The sequence below is a fragment of the Nannobrachium achirus genome (genome assembly GCF_963921795.1).
Source record: "Nannobrachium achirus genome assembly, chromosome: 4".
NCBI lineage: Eukaryota > Metazoa > Chordata > Actinopteri > Myctophiformes > Myctophidae > Nannobrachium > Nannobrachium achirus.
In genome coordinates, this window is record NC_137813.1 from 33,279,518 (window position 1) to 33,293,749 (window position 14,232).

A 14,232-nucleotide genomic window follows, 5' to 3' on the forward strand; every position below is an offset into this window, starting at 1 on the left:
AATGCCATTTTACCTATCTTTGCCATTTTAAACCCTAAATCTTGTAGATCTGAAGTATAAAATCAGGCCCAACTCTAGACCTGGACTCCAAATGGCTAACCCTAACCTGAATATTTTCAGTTATGTAAGACTAACTGCCAACATCTTTTTTTTTTTTTTACCACAAAACATGTCTCTTTTGAGGATCAGGAAAATTGTCCTCACTATATTTCTCAAATTGTGCTATACTTGTAGGGACATTTGGCCCTCACACACACACACACACACACACCACATTTATCTCTCTCCCCCTCTATTTTTTTCGTGTCTCTCATATCACACACGTGGCTTCCAGCCATAGATTCCCAGAATTTGCAGCGTAAGAGATGGGAAATGATGTTCTTATCAGCTCTCTGTAAGACCCAAGGCCTGTATTTGTCTGTGGCCATTAGGTTTTAGCTTTGCTAGTGGCGGGGCTTTAAGTATAACCGTCTGTCCGTTTGTCCAATACTCTGGATCCAAACGGTATATCCCGAAAACTGCTGGCTAGATTGCCTTGAAATTCTGTTCACCTTCTCATGCTCCCTGCAGGATGAATTTGATTTTGGTGACTCCATGGCGTTTCCTCTAGCCATGAAGCTTGTTTTTTGGTATTTTGTACTGCTGTGTGAGAAATAGGTTGTAAGTAGGAAGCCCATTTTTCTCAGCCTTCTACAGTTGATGTCTACTCTCTGAAGTTTTAACCACTTAACCGTATATACTTTGTTGACCGGGGTCTTCCAGGGCTCAATGCGAGGTCTGCTAATCTAACTGCTCTACAATCATCCCTTACGGCCGGAATACACCAAGCCGTTTCGCGCGCATCAGTGCGTATGCGTGCGTATGCGGGTTGTGCGCGCGTATGCGCGTTTTGGATAGATCCAATGTATATCAATTCAGCCGGCCACACCAGGCGTACGGATAGCACGAACCACGGATACGCATTCCCTAAAAATAGGATTGGTTCTATTTTTTAAGCACGCATATGCGTTTTGTACACAGACTATCTGGTCTTCCTCACATATACTCCCTCCTTGGTGTAGCCTGGAGCGTTACGCATACGCGAGCGTCTTCACGGACAGTATGCGCGCATTTTTTGGTGTAGTCCGGCCGTTATGTCTTCACCTATGAACAGGGATGCTAGGGTTCATGTGGTTAACCCCTCTAGCTCAGGGCTGGACTCTAAATATTGCATTGTTAGTCAATTCAAACAATAATTGGTCCTAGCTAGAACTTAAGAACTTTCTAAAGATTATTGCATTTTAAACTAGAGAACATTTGAACATTCTTTCAATCTCTTGTATGCATGTTGGCTACATGTTTGGGTTCAGTGTTTATTTTTTATTTTTTATTAGCTACTAGCACAGTGCTGTAAGGATGGGAATGCAAGTCACACTGTCGCACTAACCACTTTGGTCCGGTTGGGTGAAAGGTAATTTTATAACCGAGAATTGTATCAGAGGCAAGATATGATCTGTTGCTGTTAGGCATTTTTTTTACCCCAGTATTATCTTTGTTTTTGTCTTGATCCTGTTTGTACTCATGTCATTCTCTGACTGAGAAGCACATAGTTGTAGTTAACCAGATCACATAATGCTAATGCTCATCCTGTAGTTCTCTACAGTAGCCTGTAGGGGGAGCCAGAGGCTCACAACTGAAATATCTTGGAAACACAATGCACAGCTGCACCTCATTACACACACACTGTTAGACATGCACCAGATGTATCTTGGGCTAGTTCCTGTTCTAAATCTTTTGAATAATTCCCAGTTATTTGACTGGCTCCTTCCCCTTAACCGGGCCTCTAACAACTGCAGATTCAAGCCAAATCAGAGGTTATGAAATATACCTTCCTAGTGTAGACTGTGATTGAGTAAATTATTTACTACGGCGATAGGACATGAAGGATTTCTGTTGAGTGTACTATCTACTTCCTCTTTGGTTTAAGATTGAGGGTGCATTGTGCTGGTTGTTGCATGCTCACTATAGTACCTGGTTTCCCCTGTCTACAGTGGAATCCCCCTAATTTACAACAAGTTACTCTTGAGTATCTAAACCAAGAGAAATGAGTAGAAGACAGCTTGAATGTAGTTAATAGACTTTTCCTTAGTTGTTCCCTAATCACAGTAACAGACACACTTACACATTTACATGTACACTAGTCTCTAAGGCAGTAGTACATTACACCATGCAGCTTGTTCAGTGTGGGGAGGGGTCTCATCATTATGTAACTGACACACTTCTTTAAGCCCACCTTCCTCCTCCTCATGCTGCCCCCTCATTGGCTGAACACACTTACCACTCCCCTCAAACTGATTCGCTATTGGATGGACACATTTCCCCTCCGTTTCAAATGTGGTTCAGATCATGTTTTGACCCAGATTCATCTTCCCCTCTCTGCCTCTTCCCCCGGCTCTGTCTGACCCACACACACACACACACGCTTTAATATATTCCACATGTGGTTATGAGGGAATTTGGACAGGCTTGTTCCTGGCCTTTGTCAGAGGCTACAGAATGTAGGCCGTTGGACAGGTTTACCCTCTGTGTGGGTGCAGTTCAGAGGTTTGTGTTAATCGCGCAGTAGGTGGCGTCTCAGTCGTCCCATCTCAGCTGTTCCTCCTCATGCCCTGAACCCCCTTACGTCAAACAGACATGTCATTCTCTCCACTTTTTCTCTCGGTCTTTTGCTCTCCACTTCCCCAGGCCCTGCATTCTGCAAGTTGATTTGATTGTAGTGAAAGAGCCACCTCCCTTCAACATAACGCGCACAGACACGCTTACTGGCGCGCACGCACGACATGCACACACACAAACCTCGCACTAGACTCTGCAGCCCCCCAATCAGAAGCCCTGCAAACGGCTTCTGCTGCCTTATAAGGGCTGCTGCAGCCTGCAGAGAGAGACAGAGAGAGAGAGAGAGGATAAGAGAGGGGGTAAGAGCTAGATCCAGAAGAGAGGGAAAGGGGAGGTATGAATGAAAAAAGGGGAAGGAGGGGGGTGGGGAGAGAGACAATGGGATCATATTGTCATGAATGAAGATTGAAGGGGGAAAAGGAAGAGTATAAATGGGTCCATTGTGTTGATAGTAGTGCAGTGAACTAACCTGTTATGCCTGATTCATACTTTGCTGCGTGCTGGTGTCGCGCAAACAAGTATAAATCACCCTTTAGATTTACACTCTAGTACTAGACGTTCTTCAGTTGATGTAAATGACTTCAGGTTCAAGTGGGTGTTTCCCTCATACTGCAACAGGGTGTGCGCGTGTGTGAGGGAGTGTCTTTTTACTGCAACAGTGCGTGTATGGGTATGCGTGGCGTGTTTTACTGCAGTGCGCGTGTGTTTCATGCGGTTGGTTGTGTGCTGTGCTGAGCAGGCCAAACCGTTGGCACAGACGGTACCTTTTTTACATTCCGCAAGCTTATTTGGCAGAGCCCCACATGTCTGTGTGTGTTACTGTGTTTATGTGTTTGTCACTGTGATCTTTGTCACATTTAAGACTGTGGCAATTTCACCATTGTATCCAACAAGGATGTCCCTGAGGCTGCAAGCCACACCCACCTCAGGTGTTGTAACAGGCGAATTGGGTGTGGTTAAAAATGTGACATCATAGGTTGTATCTTTAGCCGGCTATAAGTATTCAGGTGTGATCCTGCCGTTCCTCAGCATGTCCAACAAGTCACACTTAGGGAGACAGACACACACACCCTAGTTACCACTAGGGGGCACTCTGTCACCGTTTCGTTTGATCTTCCTCTCGCCCTTGCTGCTCTCCTCCCCTTCATTCTTTTCCACAGTCTTTGTGTGTGAGAGACGTCTGCTCTCACAGCAATGTGCGATTAATCACTGCAGTCCCCATCTCTCCCCATGCAAGTGCATGCACTGTCCAACAGTATTTATCCAACCACTTAAGCCCTATATACTTTGTATGACAAATAGCTAAAATAGACGATCTATGTGATGCTTTGTGAGGTTAGTTTGTAGATCTGCAATTAACACTATTTGTTTATAAAATTAAAAGTAAAGTAAAAAATAAAACACCAGGATTCAGGGTTTCCTGCAGGAAAAAGTGTTGACCAGGGGGGGATCGCGCGTGCGCCGAAAATTTTTGATAATTAATTAATTAATTCGAGTAATTAATTCACTTAATTTTTAATATTAATTCTTATTTATGCCCTATAAAAAACACATGAATGTGCCCATGATGACGGAAAACACAACTACATGCTATCATCCACATTTATTCAACATTGAATAACTTATATTGCCGGTTCGCCACCAAAGGGTTAAAAAAATAGTGTGCACGCTGGTGTACGAATTCGTGCACAGATGATGCACTATGCATGTACACGCTTTTCACAGCTTTCAAACAAAAAAATTCGCTTGGAAATCCGTTTAGGCATTCAGGAGATACCAGCCCTTATGTTTTCTTCAAATGTAAACAAACATGGCTGCCATGTTTGAAAGATAGGGTTGGTATGGGGGTTAAACATGCAATTTCGCGATCGCGATCATGCCTAGTACATTGTTGGAGGTCCAAAAAGTTTTTTTGAAAAAAAAAAATATATATATATATATATATATATATATATTTTTTTTTTTATATACCCTTGGGGGGGCGGGGGGGTTTTCTGGCCAGGCGGGGCGCCTGGCCTGTAAAGTGCTGCAGGAAACCCTGGGATTAATGTGCTTAAGTGTGCGGTGTACAAATGTAACCAAAGAGCAGGACCAAGGTCCGCTGACCTTCGCGCCGCTTGCAATGTCGTGGACAATCGAGCGGCTCCGCCTGGAGGACGTTGTTGTGGGCGACCGCTTGTTCCGCCCCGTGCGGCACCACGAGTGCTCCGTTTCTCGACCGTCCTGTTTCTCTAACAAACCGTGACATATATAGCAACATTACGGTTTTCAGAAAACTTGGGTCAGGATTATGAAGGTGTTTTTAGAATTGTCCTCCGTTCTAAATGGGCAATTGGGCATTAATAACCACCATAAACTAGTTAGACGCCCTAAGGGCGGGAAGCGACCCCGGCGGTTGGTTGTTTAAGTTGGACAAAATGTGGCCATATTTTCCCAAATATGGAGATGTCTGACATCATAGATGTCTGACGTCATAAATCACATGAAACTGACACAATATGTCCATTTATGGGCATTCCCAGATATGGGCTTAATATTGATGACATCAGGGATCTCCATATATGGGCATAAGTCACACTTGCAAATGAATTCTGGCTTACCATTTTAATTTTCCCCTTTCAAGTCAATGGGGAAAATTAATTCACTAATACATAAATGGCCATATATGGAGCGTGACTGACTGACTCCCGGCGGAGGTTTTGATGCTAACTGCTTCCTACAGTTGCATATAACTAAATTTGATGTGCTATCCTGGACTGGTGGCACAGGCCAACATACTTAGTCTTTGTTTTCATGTTATTGCTTATCTCTACTGCCTTTCCTGCTTCCCTCCACCGCATAGTAATACTTGTATTTGTAGATCACTTTTTTCAAGACATGTCACAGATTAAAAAAAATAATAATCTATGTATACATATAAAAGTATACTCTATGCTTAAGAAGAAAGGTATTCCAAATGTGAATGGCAGGAGTCACTTTAGCTCCATTAGTGTTTGTTTGCCATGCTGACGGCTTTAGCGAGCGTTGAAACAGAGGTTTGTTTGTTTCTAAAGGTTATTGGGACACTCTTGGAAGAGTCTTCGAGCCCTTAATGTCCATGCAGGCACCGTTACCACCCGGTGCTCTTTAATGTCAGGGGGAAGTCTCTGGCTTTTTGCAGGCCACTTCTCCACCCTTTGGCTGACCTTGCCCACACTCTGGAAATGGCAACACACTCTTTGGTTCAAAGAGCCAGACGATTGCCTTACTCAGTGAAAGTGCAGTGAGGATGCTGAGACCTCTAAGCCCTGTGGAGGTCAACGTGCATGAAAAACACGCAACTGACCTACAGAAAGTGAAGGGCGTCTTTCTGACCAACACCTTCCCAGGCCAGGGGTCACGCCGAAGGCAGATGCAGAGGTGCATCAGCTGTCATGTCACTCGTCATCAATATTGAATGAGCTGATTAAATATTTATGATGACACCACTTTGCCTAGCTGGGGAGCCATGCCTTCTTTAGAGAGGTAGGGTGTGTGTGTGTGTGTGTGTGTGTGTGTGTGTGTGTGTGTGTGTGTGTGTGTGTGTGTGTGTGTGTGTGTGTGTGTGTGTGTGTGTGTGTGTGTGTGTGTGTGTGTGTGTGTGTGTGTGTGTGTGTGTGTGTGTGTGTGTGTGTGTGTGTGTGTGTGTGTGTGTGTGTGTGTGTGTGTGTGTGTGTGTCAGAGATTACAATTTATATGAGAATGAGAAAGCATGGCTTCTTGTCCATGATTATGTGTGTTCTCATTCTTGCAGCTGTTGCACTGGGGTTATTTGTGCATGCATTTTCATGCCTGTGTGTGCATGTGCTTTGCTGTGCACGTTGCACACACATGTCTGACTGCCAACCATAGCAACAGAACTAGTCTGCCCCAGATGTCCTTCAGCTGAGGGGCAAAGCATCGTGGGTCGGCTTGGCTGAGCCGGTGGGAGGATGGAATTGCTGTTACTAGGCAACCGAACAGCCGGTGACGAACAAATCGCACACTCGCTGCAGTCAGACACAAGCACACACATGAGTGCAGTACATGCACAGTAAAATCCACTACAAATGGATCCGTTTGTACATTGAGTTAAAACACTGGTGTAGAGATGCTGAGGCTGCCAGTGTGGTATGAAGGGAAGAAGAGTTTGAGAGATGGATGGATGAGGTGATGTGATCACTGATCTGTGGCCGATGGGCTGTTAAGAAATGAGTTTTAATTTGCAATATGCAGCCACCTTAATGCAGTGTGAAGGAAATTCTAATGATATCTCCCTCCTCCCCCTCCACTATTCCCTTTCTCCTTTTCCCTCTCACTTTCACCTCTGCTTTCCCTACTCACACCCTCCCCCTCTTTGCTGTCTCCATGTCCCCCTCTCTTCCTCCCTGTCTTCTCTTGGCTGCAGGAGAGCTGCAGGAAATGCCACGTCCAGTGGAAGCAGCACATGGGCAAGACGTGCCAGCAGGTCATGGAGAGGGACGAGATCAAGATGAGGGTGCTCTTGTAAGTGTCTGAAACACTCCAGTGAATCCAACTAATCTATTATTAAATAATCAATACGTTAAAATCATTAATAATCTGTCCCTATTTTGGGCATGACATTATAGGTGAGCTTGTAGATGTGCTATTCTCACTTTTTGCATAATGTGTATAAAATTACTTATGTGGTTAATTGATTCATATCTATTCCATTTGAGTTTCACTGTTCTATCTACAGTACATGGAAAGTAGTTCTGATCCAAATGACGGCCCTTGTGAGACTAAATCATGTATATTATATGTTATCGATCACTGTAGTTTGGCTTCCTCCCTGAATTCACACACACACACACACACACACACACACACACACACACACACACACACACACACACACACACACACACACACACACACACACACACACACACACACACCATCCATACAGACTCCCTATCCTGCTCTCGTTTCACCAAAGATGTTGGGTAAACAGCTCAGTTTCCCAGACAACAGTGCGGGAAGTGAAGTGGCCGGCTGCATCCTCCATCCCAGCAGGCCACATGCGCTACTTCCTGTTTTGAGTTGTGCGCAGATCATCTTACTTCCTGGTGGTGAAAGAGATGGGAAGCGGCCTGCTAGAGAGATCAGCTAGTTCAGTATTTCCCAAACAATAGGCCCGGACCCATTTTTGGGCCTCGACTCGAATAACTTATTTTATTTTACATTTCCTACAAATGATTCTATTATTTCAAAAGAAAGGGATAAAAGAAAGACAATTAAGTGCCCCCCCCCACAAGCTTGTGAATTGTCTGTTTTCACTATTTGAAAACCTTTGTCATCTCTCATGTCTCTCGTCTTGTCTTACTCTCTCCATTTCCTCTATTGCTCAACCTTACCTATCGTTATCACTTCCCCTGTGCCATCTTCCTCCCATCTCTCATAACGTTGTTTGACCTCCTTCCTCTCTCTAATTCCCCTCCATCTTCCCCTTCCCCTCCCCGCAGTGAGGAGCGCATGACGGCAGCGCGGGTCAGGAAGTGTGTGAAGTGCGCTATGGGTCTGGTCAAGTCGGAAGGCTGCAACCGCATGTCGTGCCGCTGCGGCAGCTTCATGTGCTACCTGTGCCGAGAGCCCATCAACGGGTACAACCACTTCTGCCAGCACGTGCGCTCGCCCGGTGCACCCTGCCGCCACTGTCGCAAGTGTTCGCTGTGGACTGACCCCACGGTGCGCTCAGCCACACACACACACACACACACACACACACACATGAATACTGTGGAATACCATGGGACAGGTTGTCCCATGGGTGGGCTATGCAGTTCAGAAACCTACCAATAACCTCAACAATGGGGATTCCTAGCTAATAGAAACTACAGCCTAGCTGTCTATTGGAGGGTCTGTCTGTAGTCCAGTGGTTTGCGAGATTAGCTGTGGACACAATCGACACCTTTATTATGCTCTTGGGCTAACACACCAAAGTAATAATAAAATAAACATTACACATGTTTTTTCTTTTTAAATATTGAAGTTTCATTTTATAATGGAACTCAACGGGGCTCGGATTGGGCTGAAACATTACCCAGAGTTATTTGTCAATCGTCATAGATACTGTATGTCTGACATCACAGTCTGGCTGCATTAAGTCCAAGATCCACATTGGATCCTGAGATCCAAATGATGATTTATTTTTTTGTTGTCAACATATTCAACAAAAAGCAACTATGTTCATCCAGCCAACAGCAGATAAACTGTAGCTCATGTCTGGAAGTCATAGAACTCCATTGATGTCCAAATACTGATCCAGCGAGACACAGTGCTGTACTGTTGCTTTGATCAACTGTAGCGATGACTTTTGCGATCTCCATTTCAGAACAAGCTAAGTTGAATGCTCCGGGAAGTCAGTTCATAAAGTTGTTCCAGGATAAAGTACAATGTCTGTGTTCATCGTAATGATGAATGATGCAGATCAAAGCAACAATACAGCTTTGTGACTGTTTTTGGACAACAATGGAGTTCTATGACTTCCGGATATGAGTTCTATCTGATGTTGGGTAGATGGCGAAGGAGAAATATTTTTTACATATGGGATTCTTGTAGACTATGTTGACAATACAGGGGTGGGGGTTCAATTACGCTGGCATTATCCTTTATACCACTTGGCACTATTTTAAAAGTATTTATCACATGTTGAACATGCCTGGTTGAAAGTGGTTCAACATTACAATAAAGACAAATGCTTTTTGGCCTTTCAATGCAAACACCTGAACCCTTGTGTGCCTATTCTGAGCAATGTCACAAACTGACAACAAAGGAATTGACCCATTTGAATGTTTTCGGCAAATATATTTGTTTTAGAAAAGAAAAGGGAGGGGAATGACTAATTATAGATCCCTCGAACACTTCAGTCTAGGGTTGTTACGATTACAAATTGAAGTTGACGATTAATTCTCTCAAATAATTGCAATTAACGATTTAATTGTGTGTTTGGCCTTGAACATTGGAATATATGAATACAAATGTATATTTCTGTTTGTAATAAGAAATTTCACAGGGCAGATATGACAAATAACTTGAATACAAAGAAATTGACACCTAATGTGTTCAAGAAAATGCGGAAATAGCTGTACAAGCTTACAACACCTCACAAACTCACAAAATGAAGTATTGTAAGCTTGTAGATCTGCCATTTCGACTATTTTTGGAAAATGTTGGAAACATGGAAACGATTATGAAAAAGAATTACGATTAATTACAATCATCTAAAAATAATTGCGATTAGGCGATGATTTAATAATTGTGACAGGCCTACTACCTCTGTCAAACCAAGCATAAGGGGTTTACACGGTTAAAGAGGTCTTACATTTAAAGTGCCGATGAGATAACACCTGCCCACAATGTCACTCACTGACATGCAACACACACTAAAGGTGGTTGCACACTGCTGCGTTTTTCGTTGCGAAATGCGTTTTTCAGGGCAAGGAGAGAGAGAGAGATAGAGAGAGCAAGGGACCGAGTGGTGCGCGAAACGGGCGGCAGTGTGCAAACGTGATTGACATAACGTGAGGTTGATTTTTTTATTTGCGTGCTCCGAAATTCACTCCGATATTCGGCCCGAAAAACGCAGCAGTGTGCAACCACCTTAACACTGTTATTCCTGAACCCTGACCCTAACCATCTGACTGGGTTGGTAGCCCACAGTGACCTGGCCTCCAAAAGCAGCAATTAGTCCCTTAGCAGCTAATCACCTGGACCAGCTCCAGTGTGGAGGGACCAGAGCTGGCCGGGAGCTGGGCACTAAGACCATGCCAAGAAACGGCTAAATGCATTCAGCCAGGGGGCTGCACTGTACAATTATGAGTCTTCATTTGACCCAGAGAGTGTACAAATGTGGGCGAATTTGGGGTTGAAAATGGATAAATGAACACTGAGAATTTCATTTTGAAGGGGATGGCTGCCCTCTCATACTACATACTATTAGCTGTGTATTTTAAACTTAGGCCACAGTGTTGACAAAATAATACTTGAGGCTTAGAGTGACAAAACAACTCAGTTACTTACTGTAACTGAGACCTGGTCCATTTTGACATTTTCAGTTAAATTAATTGCCATTTACCACTAGTATTAGCAATGCAAGCTACCAAGACCCAGCCGATTGCACAAGTTTAGCAAAGTCTTTAACGATCCTCACCAAACATATTGATTCAAATATTAATTTCTAGCATTATCTCATCCATTGAGACCACACACAACTTGTAGAACTGGAATCTATAGACCCTGTAGACACCTGATGGTCGAGACTGTAAAATACATTTTAATTATCTCTGCGTTTGTGTCTCTCTCTACAGCAAGATGATGAGCGAATCATTCAGGAGATACAGAAGGAGGGCGAGGCAGAGCTGAACAAGAACAAGAAGAGTCCAGGTCAGTATTTTCACTACTCCCCATCTTCATTAAACCTACACCTTGAAGGTATATGGGCTGGCAGTATTTTAACCACTAACTTCGACATGCTTCTCGTAATGCAACAAATACTGATGGTGGACATGACATGCCCAAAAAAGGGATTGAAAGTTGCTGGGATTGCCAGGTTGAAAGTGGTTAAATAGTCTAGTAGCCAAAAGTAGCATTTTCTCGTTTTGGTATACATGATATTGCTCATCATATTCTCATTGTCCCTTTGCATCTCTATTCTGACCAAGTTCCCCTGACATGTCATGATCTTAAAGTATATCAATTCAGTTCCCCAACATTGAAACTAGAGGAGTTCTCATTGTCAATAGAGCTCTGTTTGTTAAAATCACATTCATTTTCTGCATAGAGGTCGAGGATTCAGATTATTATACCAGATAATTCCACTTAGACTTATTTTTTTATTCCCTGAATCAAATGTAGTTGGTTTGCTTGGTTCCAGGTTTAACACTATACTAATAAGGATTTTCGGGGGGAAAAAAATGGGAAATTCACTTCCAGAAGTGGAGCTGTTCAAAAAGTGTGTAGTCACTGTTGAGCTCTATTGGAACATTCATTTTTCATTATTATTGTCATCATATATTATAATTATTATAACAAATTTGACAAAAATGACTAAAGTGATATTTAATGCGATTCTGTGCAGGGAGTTTGTTCAGCTGCCAGTGTTTATGATAAACAGAGATTAGAATAATTGACCAGTTGTACACATTATCCACTTCTACTGGCTGCACTGCTATGACCTCACAGAGAATGGCTCTAGTAGGTCTGGAGAGGTGACCTGTACAGTGTTGACTGACTGTCTCCCCCCGTCTCCCCATCTCTCTCAGAACAATCAGGGAAGCGGGTCGGTCCTCCTCCGGAGCCCGTGACGACCAAGCGGCCACGCGTGGGCCCACCCCCCGAGAACCCTCCTCCACTGAACCATCCTCACCCCCAGGCTGTCCGCGCTCCCCTTTTGGTCCCCCCGCGTGTCATTTACCCTCAGGCTCAGGCCCAGGCCAGGGTGTTTCCGATGATCCCGCCCGGGTTGCCCCCGGCGCCCTATGTGCCCGCGCTGCAGCACCTAGGCCCCCTCGATCAACCTGGTGTCCACCACCATCACCACAACATGGACATGATGGACCTTCCCATGCACTACGGACCCCCCCAACACAGATACTACAGACGCTACTAAGATGTACACACACATCCACAGCAAAGTGACTTCCTGGGAAGCTGTTGCATACACCACAGATTCTCCAGCTTTTGTGATTTTAACTTGGTTGCATGCAGTTGTCATGCACAGAAAATTGCTATTTTCGGTGAGCGATACTGCACGCAACCAAGTACAAACCAGGCCATTATGTTGTAGCCTGGCATTAGCCAGACTGATGCCGTGGATTCACTTACACGTTCCTCCATGGTATCAGTCTGGACTTCGGCCCAATGGCCCATAGGGAGCGAGAAATCAGAAAATCAGTTGCTGCGTTTCAACTGAACAGCGAAGGGCAGTCACTGTTTAGCCCAATCATTTTCTGATTACTCATACTTGCTCCCTATGGGCCGAAGTCCAGACTGATACCTGAAGGGAACGTGTGAGTGAATCCATTTTATCAGTCTGGCTAATGCCAGGGTAATTATGTGGTTGCTGTTCATGTGCAAGTGATCAGACACACACAGAGGCAGATGCGAGAACACAGTAGTTATGGGCGTGTATAGATAGACATTTATTGATCCCCATAGGCAAATTCAGGTGTCTTGTGTGTAGCATTCCTGGAAGGGATCGTCTTGCCCCATGGTTGAATCACCAGCTGAAATACATGAAACACATGTACATGCGTACATTCAAGTTACGTTGCCTCATTTAGCTGATTTCTTATTTTCCTAGGTAATTTGGGGACAACCAGTGTTTGTTTTCTTTTCACTCACACTTTACTCTTTTCAGATACATCGTTAGCGATTCTGATCCATTATTTAAGTTTCACCACTTGTTCATTGAATGACCATTGCAATGTGACTTGGTAGCTTTTGAAAATGTGCCGTGTGTCCTGGCAATGATCCACAGGCGCAACATTGGATGGACACAGAAGTGCACTCACCTCGTCTTCTCCCACTGAACCCTGGGACCTCAGAACCAAGTGGATCTTCTGTGACGACACAGATGCTTTTTCTACTCTCTACTAAGTCTATAGGCGGCTCTGAACTGAACATGTGCGCTTGGAGGGGGGACCTTTTTAATTACTGATTTATAAAGATATTTTTGAAAAACTACATCTGTTGGATGTTTTGTTTCTGTACCTCTGCGTAATGACTGTGAGAGCACATGGTTTTCTAATAAACTGTTTTGCCTAAACTATCCATCTGTCTGGTTCTCATTAAGGGTTGGGCCATATCTTGTGCGTCGCCTTCTGCCCTCAGTCTGTCAACTCACCTCTCTCATATGGTACAATGATTTTTGGCAAGCAACACTGTTGTATACATTTTACTTCATTTTCTCTCTATCTACCCCACACGCTCTCATGTGTCTTTTCCCCCACTAACGTTTATCCCCCTATCTCTACTGTACTAATATGTTTTTGTGTGTTTAACTCCACCCCCATACACACAAAAGGGGCTGAGTCATGATAACCTCGGGCTGTGCACCAATCACATGACGGTAGGTATCTTTTCCACCAATCAAAGGCAAGCACAGAGACGGCTTGATGCTTTGTGATGTTATTGAGAGAAGGGACTTCTTTGTTCAGCTTTAAGTGTGACAAATCACTTTTCTACACATACACTCATACAGACAGCACCAAAGAAATGTAGTAAAAAGAAACTACCATTTTAGCCTGGGGAGCCTAATGGTTTCAGTTATGGATGATGTAAGACTGTGTGTGTGAGAGAGCCAATTTCAGACCCAAATCAGCCTGTGTGTGTCACATAAATTGTACCTCCTTTTGAATGTGCAGTGTTTTGGTTTGTGGTTGCTGTTTGTTCTGTTATTAGTGTGGTTGCCTAACAGGGGCAACATACTATAGTACTAGTGCTACTTTCTTCCTTTCATTCTTTTTAGATAAACATCTAGCCAATCAGGAAGCAGCATTCTCGGTGACATCACCACTTGAGGATTGGTCAAGCTTCACATGACAATTTGGCTACAGA

General features: G+C 43.9%; 1 protein-coding gene across 2 annotated transcripts in view; it reads left to right on the top strand.

The window, feature by feature from the left end:
• The window catches only part of rnf216 (ring finger protein 216), a 32,942-nt gene extending 19,496 nt beyond the window's left edge, over positions 1–13,446 (top strand). For both annotated transcript variants that reach the window (XM_080724087.1, XM_080724088.1), the window contains exons 14-17: positions 7,061–7,158; positions 8,139–8,361; positions 10,983–11,058; positions 11,937–13,446. In XM_080724087.1, the coding sequence (XP_080580213.1) occupies positions 7,061–7,158; positions 8,139–8,361; positions 10,983–11,058; positions 11,937–12,283 (744 nt within the window). In that variant the 3' untranslated portion in view covers positions 12,284–13,446. The remainder of the gene's footprint in view (positions 1–7,060; positions 7,159–8,138; positions 8,362–10,982; positions 11,059–11,936) is intronic.
• The last annotated feature ends 786 nt before the right edge of the window (positions 13,447–14,232 follow it).